Genomic DNA, 15,980 nt, shown 5'->3' with positions numbered 1-15,980 from the left:
AAGTGGATATTTTTCTCCAAGTTCTTTGGCTAGGGTACAGATGGTCTACCAGAAATGGTATGCTGCTATGCAAATAACCTCTTCCAAGTGAATGCATTATGAGTTACGCCAGGGTTGCAGCGTACAAAACATTCTCTTTCTTCTTAAGAAATATTGAAATCTGTATAGGAAAATTCTCTTTTACAATACAAAATTTCCAACTAAACATCAATGATTCTCAGTTTCGCCTGGATGGGTGGATACGCTCAACATGCTTTCTATATAATTACTATATACAGAAAAGAATCAACAGATAAAACTATATGATTGGGAATCATTCTTTATCCCAAGGTTGTACAGGAGTATTAGCAAGAAAAACATCATTGAATCCGAGACCTTAACTGCATCAATAGATTCTGCATACTCTCAAGTTTCTGGCTGATCTGTTTGATACTATCAACATGCTCTATTGAAGCTTCAGAAGTAGCCAAGTCAGAGATAAGGGCATCACATTTGGTCTGCGTATCTGACACAGTCTCCTCAAGTAAAATCACAGTTGATTCCAATTTTGTTCTTGGGGCTTCATTGATCAGATTTGCTGATGGTGAGAACCCAAAGCTGGCAGGACTACCGCTCTTGGTAGGTTTTGGGGAGAAAATCTTGTCAAAGCTCTCAGTCCCTGCAAGTCACCAATTTATTAATTCCAAATCTGAACTTGGAAGTGATAAACCACTAATTCATTGTAAATTTGAAAGAGCTTTTCAAATTAATCATACCAAGGTTGTTAAGTTGGTATAGAGCTGCCTGGCCAATTGAATGTTCTAGCTTGAGGATCCGTAACACCCCAGCAGCCACCCGACCCATTGAATCAACTTCTGACTTGCACAAAAGAGCAAGGTGTTGTAGCTCGTCCTTTGTCACAGCAGCCTCAATCTACCCCAAAGAAGCACCATTTAAACATGTTTTAAAAAAACTAAAGTAAAACAAAAAAAAAGGACAGGGCATCAATACTTGGGAAGTTCAGCGATATACTTACAGGCTGTTTAACAGATAATTTCACATTTTCTACCACCCAGTTCACCATATCTTCATTAGCATCGTCCGCTGATGTCACTATATGAGCTTCCACATTGATCCCTCCGGTCATTTCAAGACTTCCTTTCACTCCATTTGCAGGAAGAACTGGCTGAAGATTGGTGCCTTTTCGGGCCTGAGGCTTCAAGGTCTGCAAGCCTTCCACACAAACCTACAAGAATTCCCAAGTGAAAAAGACAATTAATGAAACTGGAGACATGAGAACAACCAAATCTGACCCGAAGTTTAAATTCTTGAATGGGCATAACAAGTATGATAACCATACAATACAAGATTTAAATCAAAAAGCAGTTTCCTCACCCAAGTTTCAACCTTCTCCTGCCACACTTAATTAGACAAGAAAGAAATGCAAATCAAACCTCAATAATATGTTTGATTCCTTTACCTCTGCCTTAAACAAGTTGGAACGCCAAATTGACATGAGCTAACATTTAGGAAGGTAAAAGGTACTACTACCTAATAATGTCTTGAAGGGTATAACTACCTAATGATGCCTTCCCTTCCTTTATACGATATATCAAGTATACCAATAACATCCTTCAGAATTATAACATACTAGGTTTGATATAGGTAATATCAGTTATACTGCTGCCACCCTAAAAATAAGAACAAAAACTAGGTTTAATATAGGTAATAACAGTTATACTGCTGCCATCATAAAAATAATAACAAAAACTAGGTTTTATTGATTCTTACCGTGATGGATTCCACTGGGTATCTTGGCATAGCATGTAATCCTCCTTTACCATTCAGAGCATCCTTTGGATTACTTTTTGCCTTTACCTGCAAACTCCTGAAAGTTGTGTGCCAGCATCTCTCTTCTCTGTCCATATTTTCATGATCATGAAACCACCATCTTTCAGCCATTTCTTGCCTCCCTTCAAGAGCAAATAACCAATCTTTCAATTCTATAGATACATCCACATCATCAGGCTTTCCCAATTGTGAAAAACCAATGTCTTGCCCGACTCCTGAATTTCCACCTGGATGGAAATTTAAGAGAAATATAGAGTCAATACTTAGTGCAGAAGAAAGGCAACAAACAGCGTCACAAATAAAACATAAAAAGCAATCATGCAAAATTCCAAAAAGACTTCACTCCGTACCCTCTGCTAAGTCATCAACAATGGATGTCTTGAAAAGTTTTGACAGAGGTCCGGCTGATAAATTCTCCAAGCCTTTAGATAGTCCTTTCCCAGGACCGCCATCAGGCCCAAGTATCCCAAAACGATGCAGTAGGGCTTCGGCATAGTTCATTCCTCCACCTAAACAAATACCTGAAATACAAGCTGAAATGCTTAAACTATGACATTCTCTATCCCGTTCACTTAAGGGAATAACATGCACCGTGCTTATGTCCAGAAATGGAGTAACAAAAACACTGCCATTTGTTTGATGCTTCCTTTGGTTGTGAACCCAAAAGACAGGCCTCAGTTGAGTATATCCATTCCCAATCACCAGAGCACCATTGTCTCCTGAATTTAAAATTGAGCCATTCTCATGTGCAAGATTTTTCTCAGTCTCTACACAATCCACCTCAACACTCTCCCAACACAAAGTGAAGGATACAGCAACAGCGCCACCGAGGGTTCTATGAGTAACCTTCACATAGAGATCTTTACCATTAAACTGAACAAGAGGCATCTCCTGAATGTTCAAAGATGAAGATTCAAGAAACCTAAGCTGAAGGTCCTTCATATCTAAACTTACAGCAGTATCACCAGGAACCTTTTCCATGAACTGTCCACCCAAAGAATCATTCCTAATGGTCTTCGGTACTCTAGTTTTTCCAACTAGAGCAATCTTCTCACTGACTCTACCAAAGTACGCATAAATATCCAGGACAAAAAATAACTGCTCAACTGAAGTGTTGGACAAATACTGTCGACAAGCAATCCCTATTCTTACAACACCACCAGGGGGAGGAACGACTGTTAGTGGACTCCCATCAGCAGAGACCATAGCTACTTCAACAGAGAGGCCTTCCATTTCAACGCATCTCCATAAGCCTGATGTCCAACCTGAAGTATTCTGAAGTTCAATTAAGCTCGTGGATGTTTCTAAGGACAAAATAAAGTTTGATGCTCCAGCAGTCCATTTCCTCTGGCTAGCATCAATTGGTTGACCTTCCCAAAGAGAGAAGCAAGCAGGATCTTTCTCAAGATTTAGAGACCTGAGTTTTAGTAAAGGTGACTCAGTGAAGAACAACTTTTCAATATGAAGACTAGCTCCAGCAAATGAGTTCTGTGAATTAAGGTTCCCTTTGCTGGAACAATTATCTAGTCTACTCATGTCCAATGGGACAATGACATCGAGTTCCTTGAGAACAAATACAAAGGAATTAACTGAAGAATCTGACAAAATGGAACCAGGATTTACAACTATTCCATCAGCTAAGAAAGAAGATATCCTCAAGCATGATTCTTCCTGCAGATGAATCTGAGCAAGGAATAGCAAAAATAAACTTAAAAAGTGATACAGTTGGTCGAAATAATTGAATAATATAATCTTCTGAAATAATTGAAGCTTACCATAAGAGGCTGGCAGCGAATAACAGTTTTTGATGCAAAATATGGAGGATCAGGGGAAGGCTTTAGCTGAAGAGAGTAGAGACATATTAAGGGAACACCCTCAATTGAGTGGTTTTGAAGGTTTCCTAGGGGATATATTGGAGGACAAAAATTCTGGCCTATTCACAGAATTAGAAAGATAGCAGTCAACTATAAGGGATATACACCAAATTGCCAAATCCCAATTAAGATACATCCACACAAGGACTTTTAATTTTAATAATAAGAATTAATTGAACTTGTACCAAAGTCAGGAATGACCAGAAGATCCTCTGTGACAGCATGGACCGATGGTTGCACTAAGGTGCATGGAGGATGCGAAAAGGTATTCCTGCATTCCAGTGGTCCACGTACTAAATAAATGACAGGTATATGGTAATAAAAGCGGCAATCATGTTTCTCTCTTGTTTCAGAAAAGAATGAGAATAGGTAAAAAGGAAACCCCAATTAGTGAAATTCCATAGTTAAGAAAACCTAATGTACTTCCTACAAATAGAACAGAATACTAAGTTTAACATGAACTTAAAAGTTTTGAGCTACAATCATAATGAGCCATGCATCAACATCTCCTTAGAAACAAAGTTCACTTCTTTGTGATAGTTGCCAATTGACAAGTCTTCCTGGTTAAAAGGGAAAATATTATAAACAGGGAAAAGTAATTTCTATAGAGAGTTTGCGAAGAAGTTATGTGGTGCTTGGACAAAAGATAGAAGTACTAAGAGAATAATTGCTCCAACCTTCAAATGTTCAAATCAAACAAATTATACATGCACCAGTATGAAAGTTCTATAGGTATAATACACGGGTATATCAAGAATATCCCTGCCATATGACAAACATCCCCCCCCCACCACCCAAAAAGAAGTGGGGGAAGCATGGAAAGTTTTAAAAAGACAAAACACAAAAACAAATTGTAGCACTTATACCATGACATTAGAAAGATTCCCAAAGTTTTCAAAACACATTTTAACTTAACCACCATCTGGAAATCTTAAAGAGATCAATATATTTGATAGCTTTGTTGCCAAAATTTCTGAATTTTAAATTTTAAATAGCATGTTTTAGAGTTGCAAGGTAGAAGACCAAGTTTTTAGAGTTGGATTTATTAAGCATACTAAGTTCTTTGGCTGAAGTTGGATTCATTTCTGTATTTTTTTTTGTTCTTGGACAAGATTTTATCCTCCGGTTTTCATGCTAATTATCTTTCTAACAAATCCTCTTTTCGTACTTAAAAAAAATGAAAACTCTCTTTTCCATAAAAGATAACAGATTAGTATAGAATCAGCTACTTGAAATTATGAAAGACAAATAAATAAGGTTTATGAATACACCAGCGCATACTCCATGAAAAGAGCAATTCACCTTAAAAACAGCCCCCCGACCATAACTTTGGTCAAGTATTTCGCATTTTCTCCATCGGAAACACAGGCCTATTAGAACAAGATGCATTAGGATGAGAGTCTAATTGCTAAGAGTAACATGATAGTATACATAAATGCAGACAACATGATATTGTAAGAGTGGAAAAAAAATCTAGAGCTTCAAAGAGAAAAGAATGCAAGCAGCAGAGTAGACTATTTATTGCAAATAAACTGAATAATGGGATTAGAACTCTCCATATAACAGAAAATTGTTGTATAAGAATTAAACTGAGGAGACTGAATCATCTCTGAAAGATCTGATGCATTAAGACTACTGATAGTTCTCCTCATATAGGTTTACATATCTTATCACACTTTGCGAACTACAACAATGAAAGTTCATGTTCCTCTATATATTATGTTGATTAGATTTTCATGAACCTGGGATATTGATAGCTGCTGATGAATACACTGACTAAAAACATTTAATCATTTCATGATGATGTTAAGTTTCTCAGGACCATTAATTGTTTCTCTTAAAATATGATGGCTTTCCAGTACTGTAAATAGAGATCAGAAAAGCAAGATGATAGTAGTAATTAACACAGAATTTGTGTGTCATGGTAATATACCCGAGAAAAAAGAAGTGATTGCATCAGTAGTTCAAGCCGGAATTCTGCACATAAAATTAAATCAGAAACTGTAGCTAGCTTTTTCAATGAATTAAATAAAGCATAATCCTTTTAAGCATTTCATAATATTTGAAATAAAAAAATAAAATCAGCCTCCAAAAATTTCTAAGACATTCAAACACTGACATCAAGAAGGAAGGATTAACAAAAATTATAACCTATAAACAAAGTCAGATAAACAAACCAGCATCTTTAATGCAGAGAAATATATGGTCCACAACAATCGAAACCAGAGAACGCCCAGCTGCTTCGGTAGATCGCTGACAGGATTGCACATGAGAGAGAGAACTCAGATTTATCCTTTACAGATAAGCCACATCATGTTAACTATTATGAAAAAGACTGACTAGACAATTTTAAACCTGTTGAGCCTTTAAATCCACATCTCCTCTATTTAGGCATACATATAATCCCGTCAAAAAGCGAAGAAGGGCACGCAATCCTGCACACAAAGTTATAGCAAATTCATCACGAATTTTATTTGTCTAAAGATGAAATTTATCAGAAATATATACATCCGCACCTGGTTCACTTAATGCCGGGCAAACAGCTTCATTAATATGCAACTGAACCTCAAGCCCTAAGGGACTGTTTTGCTCTGTCCTCTGCACTGTTATCTGAACATAATTATGAGTCAGATTATAAATATAGTGTCCCAGATACCCAAAAAGAAAAGAGTTCGCCCATGCACCAACTTCTATTTATAATAAAAACAAATTTATCAAGGTATGTAAAAAAGTGAATTTTGTGCATCTTTTGGAAACTAAAAATATATCTGTGCATTACATGAGCCTCTCCTGAGATTCCTTCTAGAAAACGTTCTCCACCAAAAAAAACCCTTTTTGCACCATCATCATCTCTCAGATTTGCTCCCTCTTGAGATCTTGCCAAGTTAGCATCAGCGAACATATCAGGATGAGGCAGAAGATCAACAGATAAAGCTCCCCACTCAAGTTTCTGGCAAGAAATGATAAAGCATCACTAAATACTAATGCACAAATCAGCAACATATTAACAAAGTAAAAAAGAAGCCAAAACCCAGACACTTACAAGAATTTCTGCGAAAACCAGAAATACATATGTCAGTAACAACAATTTCATTCAGCATGTTACATCAGACATGAAGATCTAAACCTCCAAACCCCCAACCAAAAAAAAAAGAAATAAAGAAAGAAAACAACTGATTAATTTTGTTTCCGTATACAACCTACCTTGAAAACATATATAAACCCTTTGTTAGAAGAATAGTCCCTTGCCTCCTTAAGATTAACAACCTGCAATGGAAAAAAGAGAAGAAAGCGAATAAGCAGTTGTTCTTAAGAAAGCTTAATGAGATAATATCAAAATACTCTTGAGGAATTACCTGCCATTTTTCATTTGTTGTACACAGAAAAAGGTTGCGGATGGTGATAGACGCTAGAGGCGATGCCCTAAAAGTAGAACACAATTAGATGTTCACGTGGACTTTTGACCGTAGAAAAAGTTGCCACATCAACATACAACATCCATACAAAAGGGGTTTATCTTTGCAAATGGGAAATTTTATCCAATAATAAAGATCAATTTAATACAGAAAGCCCAATATCTAAGCCGAATCAGGGTTGAAATTCTCCAAACAGCAGAACATTAAAAACTAATTGCCATGAAGAAGGATGTGAAAAATTCAATAGAGTTTAACCACAGAGATATATTTTTGGTCATTTTGGTAATATTTAAAGGTTGCATTAAATAACTACAGAAACCATATAGCAAAATGGCAGCAGGGAAAATTTTAATACTTCAGAAAGGCCAGCTAGAGCTTAAAATGCTCATAGAAGATTGCGGGTCCAACAAACTCCTTCAATCTATTCATTTCAAAAGGAACCAAACATGAAATGTAAAACAAAGCATCAATTTAGAGAATGATCTACGACTAAACATACAAGATCAAACATTGACTAAGAAGAAGAAATCATATTTAAGTGAATTAAAACAGCTAATATGCAGATAATTATGTTTCGACACTGCATGTAAATAGATAGCTCGATACAAGATATTTGCTTTAGGCAAACACCTAAGGAACTTACCAAGCTGCTCCTCCTTTCCTGTGAGCACCCCCACGAGTTTCAAGAAGAAGGTTGACTGTGCCAACCTGTAGACTCATTCCATCTGCAATCTGATAATTGCAAAAATTAAATGTATAATTGCGGCATCCGAATATAGAATATATAATAAACATCCAAGTAAAGGTTCATCCACAAATTATATTTTGTAGTACCACATCACTTTTTAAGTAATAATAACAGGAAGCCCATAAAAGTTGTAAGCACAAAAATTAAGACAAGGATGGAACAAGAAATCCCCTTTCATCTGGGAAAATGAATTTACATAAAGTAATTCTAACTTACGCTGCTTGATACTGGGCCTAAAACATGCATACAAACAACACAGCTGATATTACAATATCATACTGGAAATTCTACATAAATAAATCTACGTCCATTTACCTGATTGTATCAATAAGTATCACAAGAAATTTCACGCTGTGGTATGTGATATGAACTTGCTCTTAGATGCTTCCCTGGGTTAGAGGTGGATCTATTTTATAATGAAGATCTTTTAGAATTCAAGGAATTTCCAGAAAGAAAACTTTCTGCAGTTCTGCATAACTCTATTTTTTTCTTTCAAGGCAAAATCATCTTCTAAAACGTATGTTAACTCAATTCGATAGTTTGCAGCTAGCACCACAAAGAGAATAAAACTAACAAACAATCACATGATAAGTTCTTAATTTTCTTTTTCATCAACAAATACTATAGCTACTGAATCTTACTACAATCTGTTGCATAGCAGCAGCCTGAGCAGAATCTAACCTTATCAGCAAATCCATAACCACTACTCTTCCCAGAGCTTGCAGATGATTGGGCACTGCAAGTGAAAAATGAAAGCAAAAGCTGTCAGCTAAGACCACAGGCATTACTTTATGCTTAAATAAAATGATTTATGAAACTTAACCTTAAGATAGTAAGTTCCATTACCTGCTGGGACTCTTACATGCTTCCATATCTTGGTTCTCCTCCAAAACCAAATCAAGCTTATCAATTTGCACAACTATTGGCTCGACTTGTACATTGCTTACATAAGGAAGCTATAAAGTAAACAAGTTATCTTACATAAATTTGACAACAAAGAAGGGAAGAAACCCAGCTCTATAGCTAAAATACAGAAATTAAAGAAAAAATAAGGACCATCTTAACCATAACGTGCTAACACTTTATTTGCAAGTGATAGAACATAAACCACTTGATTCAGTCATTTATAACAACCTCGATAACTCGAAGTTCCAATTTCGCAAGAAAGAAGCAGATGGAGAATTTAACACTTTCTCCTATCATTGTATTCAATTTTTCTGGTGAGCTAAAGATTTGAACAAGAGAATTAATCAAAAACAAAAAGAGAAAAGGCTACGTGTGAATTTTCTTGTTGTCGAAAATAACCACCGCAATCATTTTAGTGTTTTGCAGGTTCCTAAAATTCCTTATTCAGTCGAATTTTCCACTTTTTGGAACTGAAACAAAATACCACATTTAATTCCTTTCTTTTTAAATCACGATCCTAGTGTTTTTCAGCAACCATAAGAAACATCAATTAACAAAAGCAAGTGAAGAACTCTCCCCAAAATCCTAGTACACGCCAAAATTATTAAAATAATTCCAGAAATGATTAAAATGATCGGCTTAATTTTAGCCAAAATCATCTACTCGACAACTCCACACTCCACATTCGTCTTCTTGTAATTGCCTCACTCCTCTCAGCAGCACATTCAAGTAAACTAATTGCCACTGTAAGAACAACCTGATCATCCACTACGATCCAAAATTTCAATTTTTTTTTTAAGAGAGAGAGAGAGAAGTAGAAATAACCAACCATAATCTCCAATTTTCCAACTCTTGCGGTTGTGACATTTAACGCCGGCGGTAGTCCCATACTCGCATGCAACGCGTCCCCATTGATGTCTATCAAACGATTTCAACAAAATCACCAAACAAAAAAAAAAATCACTATATGCACCACTAGAACAGAAATATCACGAAATTTAGACAATTAAGCCGGAATCTACCCAAATTGGAAAGTTGTACAGTACGGCCTTGCAGCTTGAACTGATCTCTGGAGAAGGATTTAAGCCAGTACTTGAGAGTGTACTCCAAGGCGCGTGCCAGTATCGACTCCATTGCTCCGTCGTGTCCCGAACCTTCCTCGACACTAGATCCGCGATCACATCAAAATCTGAAAAACCGTTTGCCTAAACTTGAAGTAAGAAATGCAAAACCCTAACGTAGAATTGGAGAATTTGGGAGCGATAGCAATGAGAGCATTCCTTCTGGTGGGGTTCTGCCCGAGTGTAAAATACTAAAATTAGCCTCCCTGTTTCAGGTCGGAAGGAATCTTAGGACAGGGAAAAGGATGGCAGGCTCGCACGTGCGATGTCTTGGCGTGGTTTGATTGAAACGTGTGGCACGTGCGAGAGAGGGAGAAACGGTGATTTGGTAATTATGGCTCTGTGCGTCGCATTGGATCTTGGCGCTGCGTCAGTAGAGGATTTGTCAGTTTGTCTTAAGGTCCAATTTTTCTTTTCATTTGTTTTATTTTCTTTAAATGAAAATTCTTAAATTAATAATTATGAATTTTAAGTAATAATAAAGGTAAATAGGTAATTATACAGAATACTTTATTATATTTTAATAATTAATAATTAATATATCATTTTTAAAAATAATAATGATATCCGGTAACTTTCATCATAGCCAAAGTTGCATTTCAAAGATATCTATTTGAGTGAGTTGTTTAAATGGATCGGATTGAATATTTGGGCCTGGGGTGATCCAAGGCCCACGGTCCATTCGGGTATGGTCCATGTGACATATTACAATGGGTTGCGTTTCGGATTCATAAAAACCACAAAAATAGAAAGAGAGAAATGTGAAGCAAGAAATGAGCCATTCCCCACAAGAATCAATTAATCAAAGAATGAGGAGGCTTGGATTTTTTTTTTAACAATAATTTCCTATTAATCGCTAAACAAATTTTGATTAAAAAATATTTTTAGTAAATAATTATTCTAATAATATTTTTAAAGCTTATAGTATAATTTACGATCGTTCTAAATACTCGTTTATTAGTTTATGTTTTGACCGACTTGCTAAGTTTATAATGTTTTAAATTTTAATTATATTAAATAACTTATTTTTTGTATTTAAAAAAATAACTTTATTTTATAGCTTAAAAGGACTTAAATATTTTTAATTATTGAAAAAATAATTAAAATTAATATTTATTCACATTTATTTGAAATTACTTATATTTGTAATTGGTATTTTTACTTTGAGATAATTCATGGTAAAAATAGTAAATTTGATTTTTGTAATTAATTTTTTTAAAAACAAAATTGGTGATTATAAAAAATTTCCAAATAAATTGTAATACCCGAAATTTTATTTGTAATATTTAAATTAATATATATAATTTAAATTTTATTTTTTATTTTTTTAATTATTATTTAATGTAAAAAATAGAGAAAATTAAACTCGATGATAAAATTGAAAACAAATTTGAAAAAAATATGTAAAAATTTGGGTTCTGGAAGTATTTTCGAAAGAAAATTCAGAAATTGGGGGTCGAAACATAATTTAAAAAAATTGTGTCACATAGGACGCTCAGTCAGCAGACCCGACGAACTGAAGCGCGCTGTGTGGCAAGGGACGCTGATGCAATACCACGCGGGAGGCCACACTGGCGACCCACCTGCCCGCGATCGAACGGTCCAGATTCGTTCCCGCGCGCACTAACGGTCTGGATACGTTCCATCCCCATACGCGATCGGACGGTCAGATTTTAACGTGATGAATGGTCCAAATCCACTTCCTATTTAAATGCGATCAGACAGTCCATACTAAATAGCGATGAATGGTTCAAATTCTCTCCCTATTTAATCGCGATCAGATAATCCAAATCAAACGCGATAAACAATCCATATTAAAAGGAGAATGATATAAATAACTTTTTTCACACCAAACTTTAACCCTAACCGCATGACCCCCCCCCCCCCCCCTCCCCCGCGCTGGAGAAGAAGACGTAGCCGCCGGGAAGGAAGCCGACCGTCATCGCCGCCACGCTGGAGGCACTTCCGACCGTCAAAAGAGGTAAAAAAATTTCTTTTACTTGAAATTCAATTTTAAACACCCTCATTGTCAAATTGGAGTAAAAGGACCAGCGGATTGGTCGGAAACTGCGAGTAAAGCCCCTCGGCGCAGCAGCGACAAAATAAAAAAAAAAACACCTCCGATGAGGCCCTTCCCGATTCCCGTTCTGCATAATTCTTCCACTATTGTAATCATTGTTTTCTTCTCTATAGGTTGACCGAAGTAAAACACCCAACCGCAAAGGTGAGCTAGCGGAGTTGCCGCACCGGAGAACCCTGCCGCCGGTAAGTTTTGATTTTTTAATTTTTTTTGAGCCAACCAAGACCCCTTAACGTGTTTTCTCGTAGGAATTGATACAAAATCTGCTGAATTTGGCTAAAAACAGCCAACTCGAGGTAAACCACCGCCGCAATTAATAAGAATACGGGCATCAATTTGAGTAAGAATCTCTCACCTTATTCTCTTTTATAGAATTGAAGTCTAATTAATAATAATACGATATTTTTTATATTTTAAAAAAATCCATAATTAATTAAGATTACTAATGGAGTTAGAATCGAAAGTTATTTACTGTTGATCCTGTTGATTAATTTTTACAGTTTGAATGCATAATAATACCTTATTGATTGATTTTGTAATTTGAATGCATGTATTGCTTGTTTTATGTTATTACGGTTGAATTGGAAAAATAAAAATTAAAGATAATCGAAAAATTATTTGATTAAATGAATGGATGAAAAAGCAGTCTTATTGGATATCCTAGGAGATGGTCGATGAACCGAGTATATAAGGAACCCTACCGTGAACATTGTCTCATACCGAACAGGGTATCGAGATTTGGTAATTTGGCACTCATACCGAATGGGGTATAGAGACGGACCGTTTCACCCTCATACCGGATGGGGTATTAAAGTTTAGTAATTTGGCACTCATATCGAACGAGATATAGGGACGTCTCGTTAATTATAAATGTTAAAAAAAATGGTTCACGCATTGTGGGGACATATGTAACTGCCCCGGAAATGACCAGATAAAATATATAATAACTTAAGTGTGGAAGCAAAATAAAAGGTTAAGCTTTACATTTCTTACACAATAACTTAAAAGTACTAAACAGTATTATGGAATTCATTCTTTGAAAGAAACACGAGAAATAAGGAAACAAACGAAAAATAAAAAATATCTAGCATCTACTTGCAATTTTCTTGTGGATTAGACTTTGAAACCTGGTCCTCTTGATCTGAAATAGTTAAATAAAGAGTGAGCTACACTAGGCCAATAAGGATATCACACTATATCACCGACACATAAGTAAATATTAGTATAAAATCAAAAACTATTAATTGAGCATTAAACTTAGCAAATTCATTTATCAATCATAAAATCATTATCGTTCACTTACCATCGTGGAATTTATGAAAACAACATGTAAGAACAATAATATCATACAGACCAATATCTCATGCATAATCAATCATCATAATACATGTTATAAATTCATATCCATTATCAATAAACTAAATAATAACTACCACTTTTTTCACCAGTCTGCTAGTATCCATGGGGGTTCATAGGGATGCCTCCACTACACGTGAACCCTTTCATTTATCATTCTTAATTATGGGTCGTCCTCATACCCCCTCCGGTATGAGCGCCAATTTACCAAACCTCAATACCCCGTCCGGTATGAGGGTGAAGCAGGTCATCCTCATACCTCATCCAATATGAGCGCCAAATTATCAAGTCTTTATACCCCGTTTGATATGAGACAACGTTCACAGTAGGGTTCTCTACGTACCCGGTCCGTCCACCATCTCCTAGGATATTCAGTAAGACTGTCGTTTCATCTAATCATTTAATCACACAATTTCTTTACCGTTTAAACTTCATTTTTTTTTATTCAGTAGTAAACATGTAAAATAAACCATATATGCGTTGAAGCCATAAAATAAATAAATAAAATACCATCATACAGGTAAACTGAAAAAAATAATCAACAACAACAGTAGATAATTTTCAGTTCCGGCTCCATTAGCAACCTGTAATTAATCATGCATGTTTACTTAAATCGCATAAAATACCATATTATTATTTATTTAAACTTCAATTCTATGATAGAGAATAGGGTGAGAGATCCTTACTCAATTTGACGTCCGAAAAGCTAAACTGTTTACTGCGTCTACAGGTGATCCCTAAGTTCCCTGAATTTTTCTCCAGGAACTGAAACACATTAATAGTACCTACAAATGTTCCAAATAAACCCAAAATCAGTCACAGGGCCCACTTGGCTAATTTTGAAAATTCGGCACGACGGCTCGGCCATGCTTTGGCGCCGATCCACCTCGGGTCAACAGTTTTTGACCATTTTGGCTGAATTTGGCAGATTTTGCATCGATCCCTGCGAGCAAACATGTTAAAGGGTCTCAGTTGGCCGGAAAAATACGAAAAATCAAAACTCACCAGCAACAGGGCTCTCTGGTGCAGCGGCTCCTCCAGCTCACGTTACGGTTGGGTGTTTTACTTTGGTCAACGTATAGAGAAGAAAATGATGATCACAACGGTGAAAAAATTACGCAAAATAGGAATCGGGAATGGCCTTATCGGATGCATTTTGTGAAATTTCTCGCGGCGGTGCCACCAGGCTTCACCGGTGTTTTCTGACTAATGGCCAGTCTTTTTGTTTTGATTTGGCCATGGGTGAGCTTAAAATTGAATTTCGTGCAAAAGGAGAAGTTTTTACTTTTTTTAGCGGTCGGAAAGGGTTCCGGTGCGGCAGCAGGTGACGACGGCCGGCTCTCCGGCAGTTGGGTTGTCTTCTCCGGCGAGGGGTTCTGGCGGCTAGGGTTAGGATTTGATATGGATGGAGGTTATTTATATCCATCTGCTTTTGATTTGAACCGTCCATCACGTTTGATCTTAACCGTCCGATCACGATTAAATAGAGAGTGAATCTAGACCGTTCATCGCGATCCAATCTGGACCGTCCGATTGTGTTTGAATCTGGTCGTTCAATCGCGTTTGGGAGGGAGCGCATCCAGGCCGTCCGTGCGCACAGGAACGGACCTCAGTCGTTCGATCACGGGCATGTGGATCGCCCGCATAGCCTACCGCGTCAGTGTCTCTGCCACTTGGCAGGTCCTAGTTGGTCAGGGCTACTGACCGGACATCTGACGTGGTGAAACTTTTCAAAATTATATTTTAGCCCATGTTTTTTTATTTTTCTTTCAAAAATACCCAAGAATCCAAATTTTCACCTATTTTCCCCAAAATTATTTTCAATTAAATCCTCCATCAATTTTATTTCATTTTTTTACTCTAAATTAAATAAAACAAAATACAATAAAATAAAATAAATTAATAAAAATTATATTCATTAATTATTTAATTAAAACAAAAAATTTGTGGGTGTTACAACATATCTATGGACCCCCATGGATACCAGTAGGCTGATAAAAAAAAAATGTTATTCTAACCGACTGCATATGAAATTATGATATTTGTTATATTATTGCCTCTATAGGTTATTTTTATAAATCTCGCTATGGTAAGTAGACGGTAAATGATTTTATTTATGATAAATGATTTTACTTAATTAAGAATTTTATTAGTTATTTTTATGATTTCTACCAACTTTTATTTCTGTGTCGGTGAGTAACGTGATATTCTTACTGGGCTAGTATAGCTCATTCTTTCATTAACCATTTCAGATCAAGATGACCAGAATCCAGAGTCCGATCCACAAGAGGATTGTGAGTAAGACATTCAGTTTATTTACTTTTAATTTATTTCCTTGGTTATTAGTTGTTCTTTTAGAATGATTATTCCCGTAAGCTATATTTGATACTTTCAGTTATTATGTAAGGAATTTAAACCCTAACTATTTATTTTACTTCAGTACTAAATTTATAATTTATTTCCTTTATAATTTCTGGGGTCGTTATAATTGGTATCAGAGTCGCGTTCATCGGAACCATTCATTGCACAAAATCTTTAATAAGCACAAAAAATAATGAATTATCACTCAACCGTTCCTTGTGAAATGTAAGTACAAATAGATGAGGAAAGGAAGACCTCCACTAAACCGAGCTGTGCAGGAGAGTTCGC

At 36.0% G+C, this 15,980-nt stretch overlaps 1 protein-coding gene across 2 annotated transcripts; it reads right to left on the bottom strand.

The window, feature by feature from the left end:
* Positions 1 to 114: 114 nt before the first annotated feature.
* LOC110810912 (amino-terminal region of chorein) lies at positions 115 to 10,232 on the bottom strand. Of its 2 annotated transcripts, XM_088218550.1 has the most exons (20): positions 9,797 to 10,232; positions 9,604 to 9,692; positions 8,715 to 8,824; positions 8,550 to 8,604; positions 7,764 to 7,852; positions 7,061 to 7,127; positions 6,909 to 6,971; positions 6,484 to 6,654; positions 6,221 to 6,314; positions 6,060 to 6,139; positions 5,882 to 5,957; positions 5,638 to 5,681; positions 5,007 to 5,074; positions 3,890 to 3,975; positions 3,606 to 3,763; positions 2,181 to 3,513; positions 1,771 to 2,057; positions 1,016 to 1,225; positions 756 to 912; positions 115 to 658 (listed from the first exon to the last, which is right to left on the bottom strand). In XM_088218550.1, exons 1-20 carry the CDS (start codon positions 9,906 to 9,908, stop codon positions 360 to 362), a joined length of 3,648 nt encoding a protein of 1,215 aa, XP_088074676.1. In that variant the 5' UTR covers positions 9,909 to 10,232; the 3' UTR covers positions 115 to 359. The 2 variants fall into 2 exon arrangements, with proteins under 2 accessions (XP_088074676.1, XP_088074677.1); XM_088218551.1 differs by lacking the exons at positions 9,604 to 9,692; positions 9,797 to 10,232 and having other exon boundaries at positions 8,510 to 8,604.
* Between the last annotated feature and the right edge of the window lie 5,748 nt (positions 10,233 to 15,980).

Source organism: Carica papaya, chromosome 4 (genome assembly GCF_054855325.1).
Source record: "Carica papaya isolate Zhongbai chromosome 4, ASM5485532v1, whole genome shotgun sequence".
NCBI lineage: Eukaryota > Viridiplantae > Streptophyta > Magnoliopsida > Brassicales > Caricaceae > Carica > Carica papaya.
Note: the sequence above shows the minus strand (reverse complement) of the source record. Positions and strands in the feature narration are given on the sequence as shown.